The sequence below is a fragment of the Pantherophis guttatus genome, chromosome 2 (genome assembly GCF_059756535.1).
Source record: "Pantherophis guttatus breed Tessera chromosome 2, ASM5975653v1, whole genome shotgun sequence".
NCBI lineage: Eukaryota > Metazoa > Chordata > Lepidosauria > Squamata > Colubridae > Pantherophis > Pantherophis guttatus.
The window spans coordinates 179,512,516-179,533,740 of NC_142064.1; the positions used below are offsets into that span (position 1 = coordinate 179,512,516).

Genomic DNA, 21,225 nt, shown 5'->3' on the forward strand with positions numbered 1-21,225 from the left:
CCAGCTGCCCCAAAAGCAAGCCTTGTATTGTCTTTGGACCAGTGGTGAAATCCAAATTTTTTTACTACTGGTTCTGTGGGCGTGGCTTGGTGGGCATGGTGGGTGCGGCTTGGTGGGTGTTGCAAGGGAAGAATACTGCAAAATCTCCATTCCCACCCCACTCCAGGGGAAGGATACTGCAAAATCTCCATTCCCATCCTACTCTGGGGACAGCCAGAGGTGGCATTTGCCAGTTCCCTGAACTACTCGAAAGTATTGCTACCGGTTCTCCGAACTACTCAAAATTTCAGCTACCGGTTCTCCAGAACTTGTCAGAACCTGCTGGATTTCACCTCTGCTTTGGACCAATGAAGAGACACCTCCTTTTCAAGCAGCCAGCTTCCAGTTATGATTTTAGGGATCTAAAATCTAAAATTCTTGGAAGAAAGGAACCCAGGGAAATTCTCACAACAATTAAAAAAACAAAACAAAATTATAGTACTAAAGAAACAATTTTATTTTAGCTCAGTAATTTGGAAACAAATACATGGTGGCTAGTGAGGCCTGAAGAAGCTTTGTCATGCACTATCCTTTGCATTGCTAAAGCAATAGCTCTAATTAGCCAACATGTGCCACCAAAAATCATCAAGCATGATATTGGACCTACTTCTAATTTTTGAACACAGTCTTTTCTATGTTTCAGTATCCTCACTTGCTCAAAAAAAGCAATACAAATAATGAATGTTTGCCTTGACATTTATTCCATCCACGAAATGCATAGAGGAATGATGCAAAACCACACTGCTGTTTGGAGAATCTATTCCTATGATAGATAGTTTCCTGCATGATTAGATTGTGGGGATAGGTGCCTGAGGCAGAAGAAGACATGAAAGTATTGTTACTCAGTCTCTGTCTTGCTTGGATAAGGGTGATCAGTGATGCATGATACAGTTAGGAGCTGCAGATTGTGAGTATACATAAGAGCAACTACTGCCAAAATTCTTAGCTAAAGGCTTCTTTGCTTGGTTTCCTTGGCATCTTGGCAATGACAAAAATATTTCTGAAGTTGCAGGTATTTGACTTGTTTGTGATTTGTATTTCACTATATAATGTTGTCAGATTCTGCCTTTAAAAATACGTAAAGCAGTTATCACTGATCCTATATCATTTTGGAAGTCTTGGATTTCAAATGGTTTATCTTTAAATTTTGAACAGCTGATATAACCTTATACAGTTAATTTATATAATTTTAAAGTGCTTGTAGCCAAACATTACTATTATATAAACCCTTCTTTCTTCAACATTTGTAAGTAACAAATTGATGCAGTAGATCTTTGTGTGCCTCACTGACCTTGATAGTAACATGGAGGTCACATTTCCACATGGCGAAGCAACTCCAGAGCACCTTCTCCATCTTGATAGATACAGACTGTTTTTACTCCTCCCTGAAATCAATCAAGGAGCGCGTCTTCTCTGACTTCTTTTTTTCCTCTGACAGGGATGATAAATACAGGCAGGGCAAAGAATTTTCTGCCAGCTCTCCTCCACGTTTGGAGTAAAGCAGGAAGAAAAAGAGAGAAACGGGTGGCTTCAATCATTAGGAATTGTAACGGCAGACAAATATCCTGACCTGACAGATGACTTTGTTGAGTAGATGTATAATGCTGAGGCTTAAAGCATGTAAACTGCTTGGTGAGCTGGATTGAGTAATTTAGAGAAACGAGCCTAACTGTGGCATAGAAGAATGATATCATCTAGGACAGATGGATGGGCTTGTTTCTGGCAGGAAGAACCAGTAAAAAACAGAAGTGGATAGGAATGGCATTGTACTGAATCCAAAATATATTTAGCCTTAACTTGCCCTGACAAATCAGAATTATCTCTGTTCTTCAGTATTGACATGAATGTCTTGTAACACTGGAAAATGTTTAATCCTATGTAGTGTACTGAATGTGGCTGAAAGTTGTCTTTTTAGCATCAAAGTATGATTCATTGTTGTACATTTCTAATAATAAAATGTACAACAACTATGAGATATTGTAATGTATATATCTCCTTAATTACCAGATCACACGCTGGTAACTCCATGTTTAGTTGCATGTTCTCTGTGGTCCATAGAATTTGGTGGCCAAGCTTCTGTTCTTTCACATGTTACATGGTTCATGAAGCAACTGTATTGAAGTTAGCAACTGATCCAAGATAAAATCTTTAAACAATTTGAATCTGAAGTATGTGACTGCATGCCTTTGCGTTATCAACGTAATGAATTTTTCACTTCAGGGGAGTATGTGCATTTGAAATTACTTGTAGATAGGTCCTCTACTTATCTATATAAGTAGAGAATCTATCCACTAGCCTTCCTCCACTTGAAATATACTCTCCCCGGAAATCTAAGAGGCATTTGCTAAATATCTCTACCTTCCCTCTATGAATGGAGAAGTCTGGATGATTTTTATTTTCTCTTGTCGTCACCTTCTCTCCTTTTGCTCTCTTTGTAATAAAACCATTATTTTTATATTGCCTTTAACTTATTACTTGCATTATGGTACTTTTATTGTTCTATTGCAAACCATTTTGTAATTTACACTAATGGGAAGCAGAACATTAAACAATGATTATACCCAATCACACAGCTGCATTATTGATGGTATAAGAAATACTGTTGAAATGAATTTCCCACAAACAGGAAAACAATGGGGGTTTTTGGGGTCACCTGGATGTTTTATCTTATGTTTTCTGCACTGAGGATATATCGCATATAAAATACTGTGGTTCCTATCCTCTGGGTACTATTCCTGGATAGAACAGGAAGAAAATATAATATATCTGTTACTTCTAGCTTTCAAATGCCACAGGATTTTTTTAAAAACAAATTAATGTATTGGATAAAAAAGATTGTGTATTTAAAAGTAATCATACATAAATCTGATTTGGAAAGCAGTTTGCTTACCTAGATGAGGCCATAATCTCTCTGAGACATCAGACAATTTATGTGTGAGTATCTTTAATCCTATTTAGATGCTAAATTCCTAGGTGGAAATAAGTGGAGGTCACTGACAATTTTAAGGAGCCTGGATAGCTCAGCAGACAGAGCTCTGTAATTTAAGACCAGCTGTCTGCAATTAAAGTAAGATCGAATCCCGCCAGGCTCAAGGTTGACTCAGCCTTCCATCCTTTCTAAGGTAGGTAAATTGAGGACCCAGTTTGTGGGGGCAATAAGCTGACTTTGTATAAATATACAAAAGTATGAAGGCTATTGCTTAACGCATTGTAAGCTGCCCTGAGTCTCCGGAGAAGGGCGGCATATAAATCAAATTTAAAAAAAAAAAAGATGGCACCTTTATTCCTTATTATGACACTATCTATTCTTAAATCCTATAGTAGATTGGCCACAAAGATGATTTGAAAACTACATCCGATGCAGAATTCTGTGGCCCATATCAAAGCGGTCAACAAAAAAACATTTTATTTTGTTTAATTGCCCAGACTGCCAATTAACTAGTACCTTCAGTTAAAGATGCAAATTGTCTATACTTTGTATAATTGAATCTCTTTTTTTGTATATGCCCTTCTTCTCTAAGGCTAAATGTCTTCTTTCAATGTTTTTGTTTTCAAATTGGATTAATGGAATTCGGGTTAATTATTATTAGAGTAATAGCCTCAGGTGTTTTCTGGTATATGCTAGGATTCCTTGTAGCTTCCCATCCAGGAAATACTATTTTGGCACCTTTATGGTGACTTTATTTTTCTTTGAAGCATTTTTAGAGTTAGATATGGTTTCTTTGAATTAACTTGGAAATTACAGGAATACCAAAATCTAGATGAATTTATACCTTAACTGTAGTTAAATCTTACAGTTGAGATATTTTTTCTAGAATTTAAAAGCAGGCTGCTTTTTTATTATGATTAAGATTGTGATTATGATTATAATTCTCTTTTTCTGACTATTCCATAGCAGTCTTAATTCTTTTTGCTTTTACTGTACCACACTGCTGTTGTTACTGCTAGAAATGGTCAATGTAATATTCTTATCTCAATTGCACAAAGTAAGTGAAAACCTCTATGGCCAAAAATACGTGGCATTGTTTTTACAACAGGTTAAAAGATCCTTTTTGCCTTTTGTTGTCATTTTCTAAAGTTACTATAGATTTGAGTTGAAAACTGAGTTTTTTAAGGGGCTTAAAATAAGCCAATTTTTCTAACATTAATAATGGGGGTCGTTGTTAATGATGATGTTCTTAGTTCAGTATAAAAAAAGACAAGTTACAAAATGTTTTCCAAGTGGAATTAAATTCTTCTGTTGTGGCCAAAGGATAATTATCATTCTATGAATCTCTTAGAAAATATCATTGATGGCAAATCAATTGATGGATGCACTTCCTTGCTGATGTTTTTCTAAGCAGATTGTGTTCTGTGCAATATGGCATTATTCATCCAGCATCAGATGAAGTACATGCTGGTGCTATAAAGACAAAGTATGAAGATGCTGTCCCTTTTTCTTGGATTGATCTTGCTTAGCACAGCTGGTCCTATTGTCTTGAACATGATGCAAAGGGAAATCAGACCCAATAGGCACCACCTACTTTGATTCAGTCCCAGCTGTAATCCTGTGTGGTAACAAGCAATATCAAAGTTACTGTTTGTATTTTCTTTCATTAACATTCATTGATGAAATTTGATCCCTTTGTCCTCTTTTTCAGGTCGACCCATTCCACCTACGTCCTCGTCTAGCCTTCTCCCATCTGCTCAGCTGCCCAGCTCTCATAATCCACCACAAGTTAGCTGCCAGATGCCCTTGCTAGACAGCAACACTTCTCATCAAATTATGGATACCAACCCTGATGAGGAGTTCTGCCCAAATTCATACCTGCTAAGAGCATGCACAGGACCACAGCAAACTTCCAGCAGTGGTAAGGAAATGTTATAATTATTTGTAATATTATAAATGATTATAAATATTATATGAGCAAATTCTAATTGTTACAAGAACAGTGATTCAAAATAGGGACACTAGAGCAAATGAATATATATATATATATATATATATATATATATATATATATATATATATATGTATGTATGTATGTATGTATGTATGTATGTATGTATGTATGTATGTATGTATGTTTTTTTTTTTCCCTAGCCAGGTTTTCCCTACGTAGCCAAGGTTTTTTTGTAGCTCCAGCTCAGTAGAATCTCATCTACTCGGTTCTGGGCTTTTTTCTTTTCTAACACCTAGCAAGCTCTCACTGCTAGGTGGGAGACCTAAATAGATCCATTTCTAGCTCGTTAGCTGTCATCAGTATGCCACACCCATATATATATATCTGTGAATTTGTTGTGGTTTGAGAACTTTATTAAAGTCTGATACATCGATAAATGGATATTTGTTGTTGTCAAATTTCATTTTAGGGTTTCTTCTGAATTAATAGTTATCTTCATAAAACTGAAACTATGAATGCATTTTATTACTTGATGAACATTGCCTTGTATTTCTGGAGAAATATATACAAAAGGTATTGCACTGCTTTGCATTTTTATAGAATAGAACATTGCCTTTCAAAATGCAAAATGTTATGCTGGCCCTGTTGTAATATGTTTTATATTTTCATATTTGTTGTATTTCTTTCAGTTTTCCTATCAGAATTGCAAGTAATCCTAACTTTCAACCTTTTATGAAGTATTGATATCTCTCAAATTACCAACGATGCATTTTTTAAATGAGGAAATAGATTCTATTCTGACTATCTCCATTTTTGGGGAAATCCTTCTACTCCAATCAGATTTTCAAAAAGCAGTGTGGACTTTGTAGATAAAGTAGGATGAGGGAGGACTAGATCAGACAGAGCGTGCATGGAAAATTTGACTGATGTGCAATGTGATTTTTCCATTTCTATACTTTACAAATTTTGAAAATATTTGAGAAGTTGCATTAGGTGTTTGGGATTTCTGTTAATATTACTGATTTTGCTTCTTTGGCACAGTTTTCTTGGCTATGCATAAATCATTTGAACAGTTTTAGAGGAAGAAGTAAAGCATTTTAAATTACAAATTTAAATTACAAAACAAACAGCAGGATACAAAATATGGACCACTACTAAATAAATAAATACATAAATAAGCAGTAAAACAGGGGTGTGAAACTCAAGGCCCGTGAGCCAGATCCGGCCCACGGGGTGCTTAGATCTGGTCTGCAGGGCCGCTCTGGAAACAGCAAAGGGCAGGCCCGTGGTGCCTCTGCCAGCGAAAATGGACTCCCGGTCTCCGTTTTTGGCTGGGACGGCGTCCTGCAACCCTTTGCCAGTGAAAACAGCTCAGGAGGGCAGCTCTGTTTTCTCTGGCAGAAGGTTGCAGGAGGCTGTCCCAGCCAAAAACGGAGTCCAAGAGCTCGTTTTCGCTGGCAGAATGCTCAGGCCACCACAGGCTCCCCTGACATGAGTGATGTCAAGCTGGCCATGCCCACCTCGGCTGCCCAAGGTCAAACATGACCCTGATGTGGCCCTCAATGAAATTGAGTTTGATACTGGAGTAGACCAATGAAGTTTCAAGAACATTTTTAAAATGTCTATGATAATAATAAAATAAAAGGGGAGAACATCCATGGGAAAGTTTTGTTGTTGTTGTTACTTCCTGTCTTGGCTCTTCTGATTCAATTTTCTTGTTATGTTATTTTTTTATGTTCCACAGTATGCTTGTTATTGTATGCTATTCTTTTGTCACAATAATTAATGAACATAAGATCTGTAATTGGTAAGCACACTGCTGTTTTGCCTGAACACATCTTACAAAAAACTGCTTGGCCAGCAATTTATGCCCTCTAAGCCTGAAAAAAATTATGTAGAGCCAGAAATCTACATTTGGCAGAAGAAAACAAAACAAGATTTCACAAAACTCTGCTGATTCTTTTTCTTTTAACATATATCCTCATATATCAGAATGATAAATCTGATAAATCTTAAGTCGCAATTCTAAGCACATACATGGAAGTTTAAAGTTATAGTTATGGTGCTTGCTTGTAGATAAATCATTCTAGAATTGAGGCTTTCCTGAAGTCTCAAAAAAAAAAATGAAAGAAAAGCACTGTTAGATCAAAGTGAACAGCTATCTAGGTCAGCAACTTCTTTCTTAAAACAATCAAGTAAAGGCATCTGAGAAGCAAGCATGACATGATGGCAGTAGCATTTTTTTTTCCTCTCCAGTTACTAAAGTCTCCTCTGCTTGGAGCATGATATAGTGCTCCATTATGTCCATTATGAATATAACCCCCCCCCCTTCTTTAGCCAGGTATATAACTACTTTTTGTGCCAGTATATGACACTAATTACTTACGAAATGCTCTCTTAGGACTGTCCTGTGTCACTTTGCAGTCAATTTTACTGGGTCACTTTTAACATTGTGAAAATTCAGAAAAAGAAAAGAAAAAACTTTCCAGCCAATTTAGCTACACCATCTGCCCATGGGATTTTGAACCAAAACACATATCTTTCAAGGTATTCCTATCCTATTAAAGTACAGTGAAAGTTTCCAGAGTTCTGTCTGCTTTTGGCTGTTCTAGAATGAATGAAAACACTTTCAACTTGCTGTTTTTTCACAGAAACCAAAGTAGTGTCCTGTTGCAAGTTCCACCCTTTATATATGTAGGTGGGCACCCCCTTTGCCCCCCTCCACCAATGCTGCTGAATAGTAGCTTTCTTCGAATATTCTTGCTCCTTGCTGGACCATTGGAAAAGTTGAAATGTTCAGGAGTATGATCCTCATCTGTTGACACTGTACTATCCCTGGACAGTGATCCCAATAATCAAGACATTCAGCTGGTTTCATAGTGGAACTATATTTATATTTATATTTATATTTATATTTATATTTTATATTTTATATTTTATTTGATTTCTATACCGCCCTACTCCCGAAGGACTCAGGGCGGTGCACAGCCAAACAATAAAACACATACATACAAAATTTAAAAGTAGAATAAAATCAAATTAAACAATTTTGGCTCCGACAAATTTAAAACCCTATGAACTATGAAAACACTTAGCATTCAATGTTTGTTAATTAGTCTATAAAATTATATTTCTCTCAGTTTCCACACATACTTGGTGGAGAGAGGCTTTTGCTCATTAACTGACTGCCATGATAGATGTTGCCTCCTACTAAAGTTTTTACTTCTATTTCCAGGATATTCATTCTCAACCATGGGATATCCTACCTTTCTTAAGAGAGCTAGACACATTTACAACCCATTTATATCTTTTTATTTTCTAAGAACACCTATGAGGAATCTAGATTAAATATTAGCTAGTAAAAAAAATGCCAATACAAAATCATACTGATTCATACTGTCAATTTTTATTCAAATGAAAAATTTGTCTGATTTTTCCACTTGTCTGATTCTTAAACCTTAAGCAAAAAAGGATTAATCTGAGCAGCCACCTTCTTACCCTAAATGGACCAGCATAACGGTGCATTATACTGTCTGGCTCATATGTTGATCAGTCCATTATTCTGAAAGACCAGACTTTAGAAAGATAGATGATAGATAGATGATAGATAGATAGATAGATAGATAGATAGATAGATAGATAGATAGATAGATAGATAGATATCCTGTTTTCCCCAAAGTAAGATATCCCCTGATAATAAACCCAATTGGGCTTTTGAGCACATGGCAATAAGGCTAAGCACTTATTTCAGGGTTGAAAAAAATATAAGACAGGGTCTTATTTTCATGGGAACACGGTAGATAGATGCTACAGTGTACATATTTGAACTCGCCAATGTGCATGTGCATGTATTTCTAGCACATCCTGTCCTTTGATTTCATCAGAAATTCTAATCTATTTTATTATGCTGTTCATCCTGATCTAATTTTGGACATTAATAGAATTCTAAATCACAAGAATTTTGTTACTGGAATTCCTTCTTTTAAATTCTATCAATAAATGATTATAATTGTGCATGATGTATGCAAAATGTGTCCTGCAGGATAAAAAAAATCATGTTTTTCCAGTGCTTTACATTATGACTATTCAAATATGAAAAAAAAAATGTTGCAGGCAAAATACTCAAAATTGGGATTAGTCTCTACATATAAGTATTGATTTTTTTAAAAAAATAGTTCATTTAATTTGTTTATCTCTATTTTAAATTTTGTATCTATATGTTTTATTTTATGGCTGTTCACCGCCCTGAGTCCTTCGGGAGTAGGGCGGTATACAAATTTAATAAAATGAAATGAAATGAAATGATTCTATAGAAAAAAATACTGCATAATTCTTTCTATATTGCTAGGAATATGTGCCATTTACAAAACAGCTTATTTCTGTATCTAATTTTAATTTTATTTATTTTTTCTTAATAAACAATTTATCATAGCCTATCTATCTGCTGGTGTATGGCCAAATAAAGATTGATTGATTGATTGATTGATTGATTGATTGTTTATAGCCTATATTTTTTTGATTTGAGGTACAATAAACAAACTTTATATTTTTATCCTGTTTATTGCTCCTTTTAAACATCATAATATCCAAGCTTGTCATTATTATGGATACAGGAGCAGGAGAAGAGATGAGGTTCCTTATTGGATTTTGAAATTAAAAGATTTTAGATGACATCTATCATGTTTATGGGTAGATTGTTCTGATTGTTGTTCTAATTTAACAGATGGAGTTGTTATGTGTAGGTTTAAAATAATTCGGTATTTGTGAACTATTATGTTGGTTACATTATGTTTAATAAACTAGCACTTATGGGAATGAGTGATCCTTCTAGATGAAATATATATTTATGTTTGTGTTAACCTGAACAATTAGATACTAATTTCTAAATTGGCTTATATGAACCTTTCCAAGGATAAGATGATAGTTATCTTATTACATTGCCCTGCACCCTTTCTGCTAACTGTTTTTCATATATGTGAAAAATTCATGTGCTTAAAAAAAAATACCTAATCAAATCTTCCATCAGGTAAGCAATCTATTGTTGATATTATGAAGACCTTTAATCTACAATGAATCTTTATTAGAACTCATCAGAGCTTCCAGTTTGAGAAAAATTAGATTATAGCTCTTAAAATGACATTACATCATTGGGGTGACTGGCTTATCATTTGGTGAAGTGACATCAATCATAAGTAACATAACTACATAGCAAATAAATGCAACCTTTTTCACTGCAGTTTAGCGACACTTTGATGGCTCAAACTGCAGACTAAAATAAAATGGAAAAATGAACTTTCTTTGAATGTGAAACTAAGCTAATTGAATATTTTATTGAAAATAATATTTGGTAGATGTAGAAATTAGTATATAATATGTAACATTTCTCATTTTCATTTTTCTTTTATTGATCTGTATTCTGTTTGGAACAATGTATGCATGTGTGCTATCATGAAGAAATACCAGGTATACAAATAGTATAATTTATTTTGTTAATGACATTTTTGGACAACATATGAATAAAGATTAATGCTCAGATTTAAAGTCCTGTGTTTGCTCTAATACATCAACCCAAAGCTTTGTTGAAGAAAATACCTCCTAAGTAAGAAAAGCAAATACTATCATCCTACTGGATTGTTACACTACCACCCCACAGAATTGCCTATGGAATGTCGGCTAGATCATAACCACTAGATTTCTGACAACCACAGACAAAACTGATTAAAAACATTACAATAGGTACAAAGTAGAAATATATGCACTGTACACCATTGCAGTCTAATAGGGGTTTTAGAAGAATATGAATAGCTATGAATATAAATAATTGGGGAAGAAGGGCATCCACAGTGAGGACAAGTGGATCAAGTTGACAGACACAACCACAAATCAAAGCTCTGCCCTTTTATAGAAATGCTGGGACTTCAATCTGCTGTCATCCTTTTGGACCTCTTGGCATCAGATTTACAGATGCTTCTGGACTTGCATGGAAGTCTTTAAGATTTGCTGTTAAATTAGCCATAGCTTTGCTAGTGAATGTTAATCATTCTCTGGAGCTTCAACGGGCTTTTCTTTCTCCTTCTGTCTTCCAAGTGCAGTTGATTTCCCTTTTGCCCATTTCTATTTCCTTCTCCTTTTTCTCAAAGAAGGCTGGAATGGGTTCTAGTATTCTTGTATTTATAAAATCATAAAGCTGGAAGAGAGCATCAAGGTCATGTCCCCCTGTACAGGGAAGGATACATTAGAGAATTTCTGACACATGAGCCTCCAGCCTCTGAAGACTTCTGATGAAAGAACCAAAGGTGCTTTTTCAAAAGGCAACTGGACTTTCTTTCTTTGTGCTTCTTTTGCTGAGAACTGAAGAAGCTTCTTGGATGTGAAGCAAAATGTCTTCAAGCAAAAACAAAGGAAGTCTGTGTTTGCCTTTTGAAAAGCACTTTTGGGACAAACATGACTGGGATTACTGAGAATCTCTATAGACTCTGATGAAAGAATTCACCACAATCATGCAGCAACCTGTTTCATTAACTAAAAAGTTTGAGTACCTAGGAAATTCCTCCGGATACTTCATTTGAACCTATTTCCTTATAATTTTAACTCGTTGGTTCAATACTTGTCTTCTGTATGACAAACACCCCCTTCTCTCCCCATACACACACATATTCCTGCATTCTTCTATCATATCACCCATCAGTAATTCTATCTATAAGCTAAACCGGCCCAGACCTTTTAATTGCTTCTTATGGAAATTGTTTTCCAAACTTTCATTTTCTCTATAGCCTTCCTGTAGACATATTCCCATTTCACTATTGTTTTAGAACTGTGATGCTCAGTACTTCAAATAGGGACTGATAAGACAAAATATAGCAGACCAATGACTTTCAAAGATCTGAATTTCTATGCTTCTATTAATGCATCCTAAGATACCATTTTCTTTCTTAATAACTTTATTACTGTTCTGCTTCCTGTTTATCTTGTAGTTGATAAGACAGCCATATATAATATTATATTACCTTTATCCTGCTAAATCCCATTTCAGCTCGCTTCTCAAACTGTTTAGATTTATTTTTAATAACTTCTCTTCACTCTGAAATACCAGCTATGTATCATCTGCCCATCTAAGTGTCCCCTTAATTCCTTCATCAAAGTAATTGGTAAAACTATTGATCAGCAAGGTCTCCAAGAAAGAGCTGTGTAGCTCTCTTCTCTCCATTCTAAAGTGAAGCCATTAATGATCATTCTTCAGCTGCAGTCATTTAGCAAAATGTGAGTGGTATTATATAACCCACAGTTTAGTATTTTATGAAATAACTTACTATGGTGCACTCTGTTGAGAATGTTGATGAAGCAACAGATACACTTTGTTGACACTGTCTTGATTATGAGCCATTCAGTTGGGTTCAACCTTTGGCCACTCTATGGATCAGCACTCTCCATGACTCTGTGTCATACTGCCTTTTCAGATCTGCCATGGGCACCCTGGTGTCATCTTTAATAATGTCTAACCAACAGGTTCTAGGACAGCCCCCTCTCCTTTTTCTGCTGATCACTCCAGCATGATTGACTTTTTGAGTGAATCATCTCGCATGACATAGCCAAAGTGTGATAGCCTTTGTTTGGCAATTCTGGCTTCGGGTGATATTTTTGGTGAGGTTCAGTCTAGGATTTCTTTGTGATTTTTACAGCCCAATGGATGTGTAGTAGTCTTCTCCAGCACCACAGTTCAAAGGTGTTCACCCGTTTCCTATCTGCCTTTTTCAGAGTCCAGGTTTCACAGCCATGAGTAGCAATTTGGGGAAAAAAATGTGTTGATTACAATATTCTATGATTTTCACTGGGTTTAATAAGCTAGTGTCTCTATCAAAAAAGGAGATGAGCTTCATTTGGGATAATTGGTTTGCAGCATTTCCATGCTGACTTCTATTATTTATAGCTTTCAAGTGCTTATAAATATATTACCTGATAGTTTATTTCAGGACCTTGCCCAGTTCAGGGTCAAGCTGACAAGTCTGTAGTCTCTGAGGTACAACTTTTCCCTGTTTGAAGGATGGTCTTTGCCCTCCTCCTGGGACTTTGCTAAACCTCTCAGAGTTCTTAAACATTATTGTTATGTACGTAGGTTTGGGCGGGCAGTTTGAATTAACTGACTATCAGCTGATTGGCTGGCCACCACAGCTGCAAGGTATATAAAGGGAGCTGTTTCCCCTGGTCAGTCGCTGGGTTCTCACCCTACAATAAAGAGCTGTTGTCACTCACTGCCTGGCTTGCTGCGTCCTCATTCACCCAACTTAACAATTATCAGGAATGACTCTGCAATCATCTATGAGTGTTTTTTCACTAACTTGGATTACAATAATCTGGGTGTGGAGACATTTAAATTAGCTTCTCTTTTCCTTCCCTTAAATCTGCTATTCCATTGTTTCCCCAATAGCATAATGATAACTGGCCAAGTTCCATGTCCCTTCTGTGAGAGAAGACAGGAGAAAAAATGAGTTCTGCCTTTTTGCCATCATCCATTATTGATTCATCACTTGCTTTTCATAGTGGATCCAACCTGGGATCAAGTCCAGGATAGCAGAACTCTTTGATCTTATTTCTGTTTTGGAGAGCAGTTTGCGTGTGAGGCAGAATCATCAGTAAATATAAATAGGGAATCAATTCATTTTATAATTGACATGTTTTATTTTATAGACTATTTTAATGAACAAATTATTCAATTTATATCTTTCCATACTTTTTTAAAAATCTGGCTCTACTCTTTTGGAGAAGAATAGTCTTCTGAAGGTATGCACACATACCTACAGTATATAAGTATGTCACACACATAATTATCCACATTTACATTTACTAAGCAAAGGTCTGGAGGTGATTCTCCAGGAGTTTTTTCAGATGGAGTTGTTGTTTCAGATGGACAAGATTGTGAAGCTGGATACTATACAGCATAGTTATGTGATGTGTTTGTGTGTGTACACACACACGCACACACACAATATATGCTGCTTGTGGGTTGTCTTAAATGCAGAGTCATATTTTGCATAAATACTGTAACTTGAAAATAGGAACATATTCTTTGTGCTTCGATGGTTGCCACATATTTTCTTCAAGGCCATCACTTGTAGAAGATGGTCTTGAAGAAAACATGTGGCAATCATTGAAGTAGCAAACAGGAGAGTGTGAAAAATGTTTTTCATCTGGCCATTTGTCTCAGGTCTTTGTGATCCTCCCACCTTTCTAAAATTTGGGACAAGGGTATTTTTTTCCCCTAGTCCAGTGCCTTCTACTCAAGTAAATACTAAGGTCACAGATAAAGTCAAAACAAAATACAAAGATTTAAATATAAATTATTATTGATAATAATAATAATAATAATAATAATAATAATAATAATAATAATAATAATAATAATAATAATAATAATAATAATAATAATAATAATAATAATAATAATAATAATAATAATAGAAGAAGAAGAAGAAGAACAAATTAAAAATGGAGTGCTGGATAAAATGTGTCAGTCTTCATAGATTTTTAAATGCTGACCAACTGGAAGCCAAAGCACACAGGGCACTATATAGCCTGTCATCAACTCAGGAGAAGGGCATATCCCCTGTGCAAGATAAATGATTTCATGGAAGGTCATTATCAGAACAGCCTATCCTGCTGATTGTAATGGTTGAACAGGGAGACATAGTCTGTCATGTAGTCAGGATGTAACTTTTGAAGCATTCAGCAGTTTAACACTAAGATCTTAAATTGTGATGGTAAGCAGTTGACAGCCAAAACTTTTGATACAGGTATCAAATGATCTCAGTACCTTTGCAGCAGATTGTTGGATAGAGTTTAAGCAGCATAGGGGCCAGGACCAAGAGCAGAGACAACACAGCAAAGTACAGTTGAGTTCAATCCTTTATTTGCTTATACCAAATGGAGAGAATCTTATTAAATTCTATAATTTTCTAACCAACTAGATATCCCAAGGGATTCTAGGGTGAGGCCTCTTCCTCTGTCCTCCATCCACCTTGGGACTGCACCAGGGGTAAAATGCTCCTGGATCGGACTGGATTGCCCGGTCTGGTAGCGATCTTGGCCGGTGGTTCGGTGATCCGGTAGCGATGCCCACCTGCCCAGGTGTCATTACTTCCTGGTTTTAACCAGGACATAATGTGTTTTTTACCATCTGCACATGCAGAAGGTTTTGCATGTGCGCAGAAGGTTTTGTGCATGCACAGAAGGTCTGTGTGTGTGTATGTGACATGTGCGTGAGCACACGAGCGAAGTGCATGCACGCATGGAATGTGCGCTTCTGAACCGGTAAGGAAAGTAAGTAGATTTCACCCCTGGATTGCACAGCTTTTTAATCTGGGCTTTTCTCCAGAAAAGCTTTGTGTTAGCAAAACTCCGTGCCACTGCTTCTCTAGATGCACATTCCATCACAATAGGGAACAAGATTGAATTCTGTTAGACTCCGTGTAGCCTAGATTTCAAGGAAAGTCTGGAACCATTTCAAAATAGTTGACCCAATTTCTACTTATGTCAAAAGGGAATCATGCTCAGTGGTTGTAGAACTAAGAACATCAAGTGTCATGCTGTCTGTGAAAATAACACATGGGAATGTTACAGTTTATAGGAGCTTGCTCTAAAAATTGTTCTTTTTCTGCTATCAGGCTAAATTCAGTACTTAATCATCACTTAAGAAAATACTTTTTTAAACAGGCTAGTACCACATGGAGTAATTGAGGGTTAGGTCATCAAGTGCATGTGTGAACAAGAAAAGAAATCCCATATCTAAAAATCTAGAAACACAGAATAGCATAGTACAGTATAACAGGTGTCTGGGAGCACTGAAAAGCAGATAGTTCTTTGTAAAATATTTGACGTATAGAGCATCAGTTCATTCTTCCATTATCTTTTTCCACTCAGAGCCCATGACCCTAGATACCTGTTATACTATGCTATATTCTGTTTCTAGACATTTTTTTTCGATATGGGATTCTTTTTTTTTTCTTTTTGTCCAAACATGCACTAAAGCCAATAGGAAAGATCTAGATCTAACTTCCGATCTAAATCTCATCCCATTTTTTTTTCTTTTGAGTGTATCCTATTTTAAAAAGCACTGAAAAATGTTGTATGAACAATTGTTCTGCATCATCCAGAATTCAGGTCTCAGAGTGGTAAATCAGGTAACTCTGAGAAGCCCCAGTGCAAGACATGAAGATAATAATGCCCTCTGGCTTGCATTTTCTAGTGGTGAAAGACATGCTATATAATTGTCATGACTAGTAGCCATTAATGTGTATTGCCACAAATCTGTGTATCTATCAGAAACAAGCCAAAGAAAAATTTAGAAAAGTAACAGTTCTAGAGATACAAAATTAAAGATGAATTGCAAAATGAAGAATTGTTTCCTTCCATGACAAATTGAATATCCATTTGTACTGACATCATATAGGGGTTTTGTCATCTATTGGAAAATGGAATAGGAGAATGTAAAAGAGAGCATATTTCAGTCACTTATCTTCCTGGGCAGGCTGTGCTTCACAAATAAGTCTCTTATTTGAAGTCACAAGGTCCTGTTGGCATTTATCATTTCATTTAACTTTTTAAATGTTGAAAATGGGAGGTGCTTAATGGCTCTTTCCATTATTCAGATTGCATCTTGAATTATACAGAAATGTGAGGAAGCCAAGAGACATCAAATTTTCCACATGGATTTTTTCAGTACGAGCTCTGGAATTGAGGACAGTTCTCATAAAATATATAATGATTGCTGTTATATCGTATTATATTAATATTATGGAAAAAATTGCATTGAATGTGGAGCAGAGTTGCAATTTGAAATAGTCCCTGACACTGTTTTTATATTTAAATGCAGAATGACATGCCACAGATATGCCTGCTTTGGTAACCATCTTTAGACAAATGCATCTCTCAAAATAAGAATCCTTCTGAGAACTGTTTGAATACTATAATTATTTCAGCAGGCATATGCTAGATTTCTAATAGATGCTTATTATTGAATATATATCTTGCCAATGGCATCTCGTCTATTTTCATTCAATGTGATAGCACTCAGCTTTCTGGGATCAGAATACATAAGGGCAAACAGATTGTCTGAGCTTCTGGGACCTTGAAATCATCATCATCAAATTGATTGAGGTGACCAAGTATGCCAGGATCAAATATTTTCTTTTATAAAACCCTCACAAGCAATATTCTAACTTCCCATCCTTCAACCCCATCTGTTTCATACAGTAACACAAAGTTCATTATATCAGAAATCTTTAACTACTTATTTTCTTTTTATTTTAAGAATTTATTTCCAGCACTTAGAAACATCTTCAACATATTTTTTTAAATAAAGCATCTATATTAATTCTTTGTCAGTCTTATAAACATATAAAATGGTTTACTCAGGTTACATTTTGTAAATGTGATACAGCTTAAAAAAATGTAATGAACTTTATATATGTTTCCATTCACTGAAAATTATGGTAGTGACTTTGTCTGGCTATTGAATATAAAATTACAACAGCGTCAGAAAGTTCAAGTTAGAAATTAACAAATAAATATAAACAAATGTCACATACAAATTTGTTCCTAAGTATTTCTATAATTCAAACCCAAGCAGACCATCATGCAAGGGGTGAGGGGCAAATAATTTTGGACGTTAAGTGAAGGCCTAGGGTAACATCCATATGTAAACTACATTGTGAACTTTATGAGCAGTGGTATGCTCAAAATTGTTTGGCAGCACATGGCCACATGAAATTTCATATTTGTGACTATCTTGGTTTTGCTCTATGCAAAAAGAAAAATAGCTTTCAATAGTTTATATTTGTTAGGCTCAATCGCACACATTTGGGATATACAAGTGAAAAAGCAATACGTAAGACATGGCAAAGTCCTAGGTAAAGTTGGATTAAAACAAGAAAAGTAGAATAAATAACAAATCTCCCCTCTAATAAATAAATAAATAAATAAATATATATATATATATATATATATATATATATATATATATATATATATATATATATATATATATATATATATATATATATATATATATATATATATATATATATATATATTTACTTACATCATCTTCTGGGCTCTCAAATGTTCTAGAGAAGTGGTTCTCAACCTTTTCTTCAAGTAGCTCTTTAGATCTTAGTTTAGAATCAAGATCAGGTGAAATATTAGTACCACTTTATAAAACCTTATAAGACCACACCTAGAATACTGCAACCAAAAAAGATGTTGAGATTTTGGAAAAAGTTCAGAGAAGAGCAACTAAGATGATCAAAGGCCTGGAGACTAAAACATATGAAGAACGTTTGCAGAAACTGGATATGGCTGGTCTAAAGAAAAGAAGAATTAGAGGTGACATGATAGCAGTGTTCCGGTACTTGAGGAGTGCTCCAAAGAAGAGAGGGTCAGCTTGCCTTCAGAAATTGTGGGTGTTCCATCACTGGAGGTTTTTAAGAAGAGATTGGACAGTCACTTATCTGATATGGTAAAGGTTGTCCTGCTTGAGCAGGGGGTTGGACTAGAAGACCTCCAAGGTCCCTTCCAGCTATATTGTATTGTATCATATTGTATCATATTGTATCGTATCGTATTGTATTGTATCAAAATTTTTTACTACGGGTTCTGTGGGTGTGGCTTGGTGGGCGTGGCTTGGTGGGCATGGCAGGGGAAGGATACTGCAAAATCCCCATTTTCTCTCAATCAGTTGCAACTTGGGAGGCAGAGAATAGATGGGGACAGGGCCAGTCAGAATTTTTACTACCGGTTCTCCGAACTACTCAAGATTTCCACTAGCAGTTCTCCAGAACTGGTCAGAACCTGCTGAAACCAACCTCTGTATTGTATTGTATTGCATTGCTTTCTTTCTCTTCTGAAACTTTACAAGTGGAAAAAATTCTTAGAAAACATATTCTACTTTTTAAATATTTCAGAAATGTCCTATTATAAATGAGCAAATTATAACATGCTTTTTTTAATCTACTGTTTTTAGTTCTGTTTTATTTTGAAAGAATATGAGTGTTTTTCTTTGAAAATCATAGCTCAATTCCCAGTTCTGCAAAAAGAATGACCAAAGTAAATGCAATTGTCATATGCTGTTAAAATTAATCAATTATTCTGTTTTATTTGTTAAAATGGTTGAAATTGAATATAGTGCTATGAAAGCACTATTGGATTGACAATGATTTTTGCTGTATAAAATTGATTCACACGTCAGGGGTGAGTTTCTCCAGGGATTCTAGTTTAGCAGTTATCTTTCAATTTTATTTGTACTTACCACACAAATAACAACATTTGTATTTTAGGTAGGTTTAAGTCAGTTGACTTAAATTTTGTGCTTTGTGAAAGTTTTGAATAGAACACAACTACTTTAGGAAAATAAGTGTAAAGATGAATAATCAGCAAACACTGCATATCCAAAAATATTTTTTTAAAAAAATCTACCTACAGTATGTGCACTGTATAAATGTTTATACATTTATACACAGCATAAATGTTGCAGGGTTATATTTATAATGGCTGCAAGTTTCTGAAGTGTTTTGTACTCTATGAAGTTGATTGTAGACTCACATACTTTGAAAGAAACTTAATTGCACATAATTGTTTATGAACTTTTCATTTATGCAGTTGTCAAACTAAATTTGGAACGAATTAAGCCATAGTGCAATGGAATAGTGACCGTTGAAAATGCATTTGAGCTACAGTACTAATGAAAACACCAGTTGCTCTTTTTAAAAAAAAATAGGATTGTAAAGTTTCAATTCAGTATTCTGTTTACTGTATAAACTTAAGAGTAAAAAAAGATCCAAACTTTTTCTCATAATTTTCTTGACTATCCTGTTTGCATATTTTTTTCAAAAAGTTCTGAAACTTTTGGGTTTCAATTTTTTTTACTACTGGTTCTGTGGGCGTGGCTTGGTGGGCATGGCAGGGGAAGGATACTGTAAAATCTCCATTCCCACCCCACTCCAGGGAAAGGATACTGCAAAATTCCCATTTCCTCCTGATCAGCTAGGATTTAGGAGACTGAGAATAGATGGGGCCAGGGCCAGTCAAAATTTCTGCTACCGGTTCTCCAGAACAGGTCAGAACCCAACTCTGAAATATACTGTATATATTTTCATTCTTTTCAGGAATTCCCAACCTCTGTTCTTATATTTAATGTATGTTAATTAGACTGATAGGTCTAAGCAATATTGTAAGATAGTTTTGTTCTGAGATAATGGCCAGTCCAAAGTCACTTAATATATTTACATAGTATTTGAATATGTATCTCTGTATCATGAGTAACCTCTTTAGAAGCATTAGTTGCTTCTAATGCTTATCCTAATTTTAGTGCATTTTTAAAAAGAATAAATTGATTCCCTTTATTATTAATTTCTAGTCTGGTCTTTAGAAGTTGAAAAGCATTGCCATAAGGTATATTCCACCACCACTGCCCCCGAAAAAGAGACATCCAATATATTTAATTCCTTGAAATAATCCCCATGTCTTCATCAGATACTCTTTGCTTATACATTTTTCTTAGAGTTCAAAGCCCTTTAGACCTTTGTGAGTGATCTGAAGGGATTTAGTCTTGTTATTGCCTTAAGCATCTTTATTTTAACACTGGAATGGGATATTATCCTTCTCGATTTTGATTTTCATAATCTGATACTTTCATTCATTTATCACAGCACGGAGGAAACCCTGTAGTACATGTATTAGCACACCAAAGCATGTGAGAAATGTGTTCAGGATTATGGGAGAAGCTACTTTACTGTGATAAAAAAAAATCTCTTCAAAGATACTATTGAACTAATTCTTTGCTTTAGTATAACAGAACACAGCACAACCTGAGGCAGCCTAAAGTTTTGGTTGTGTCCTTAAAGTCCCTCTGAAAAGCAGTGAAAATGGTATTATTTAAACTGACATGCGTGCCCATCATGCAATTCTATTTCAGGAAGACAAATATTATGGGAACCATAGTAAATGAATAAGAAGTAGGAAGTGAGGACATGGAGAGAAAGAAAAGGAAAGGAAAAGAAAGGAAAGGAAAGGAAAGGAAAGGAAAGGAAAGGAAAGGACATGTAGCTGAAATGATTTTCTAGCAATACCATCTTTTATATCTTTCCATATTTTTCTCCCTTGTAAACTATCCCTGCTTCCACAAACTTCATAAAGACCCTTTGCTTCATTAACCCTCTGAGGGTTACTCCTCTGATACTCCTGATACTAGATACTCCTCTGAGTATCTAATTGAGTCCATCAGATCATGACTTTCTATCTTCCCCTTCTCAAC

General features: G+C 35.3%; 1 protein-coding gene across 6 annotated transcripts in view; it reads left to right on the plus strand.

Annotated features, from left to right (window-relative positions):
- The window catches only part of TENM2 (teneurin transmembrane protein 2), a 959,433-nt gene that overhangs the window by 592,642 nt on the left and 345,566 nt on the right, over positions 1 to 21,225 (plus strand). For all 6 annotated transcript variants that reach the window (XM_087887374.1, XM_034406200.3, XM_087887377.1 and 3 more), the window contains one exon: positions 4,680 to 4,889. In XM_087887374.1, the coding sequence (XP_087743500.1) occupies positions 4,680 to 4,889 (210 nt within the window). The remainder of the gene's footprint in view (positions 1 to 4,679; positions 4,890 to 21,225) is intronic.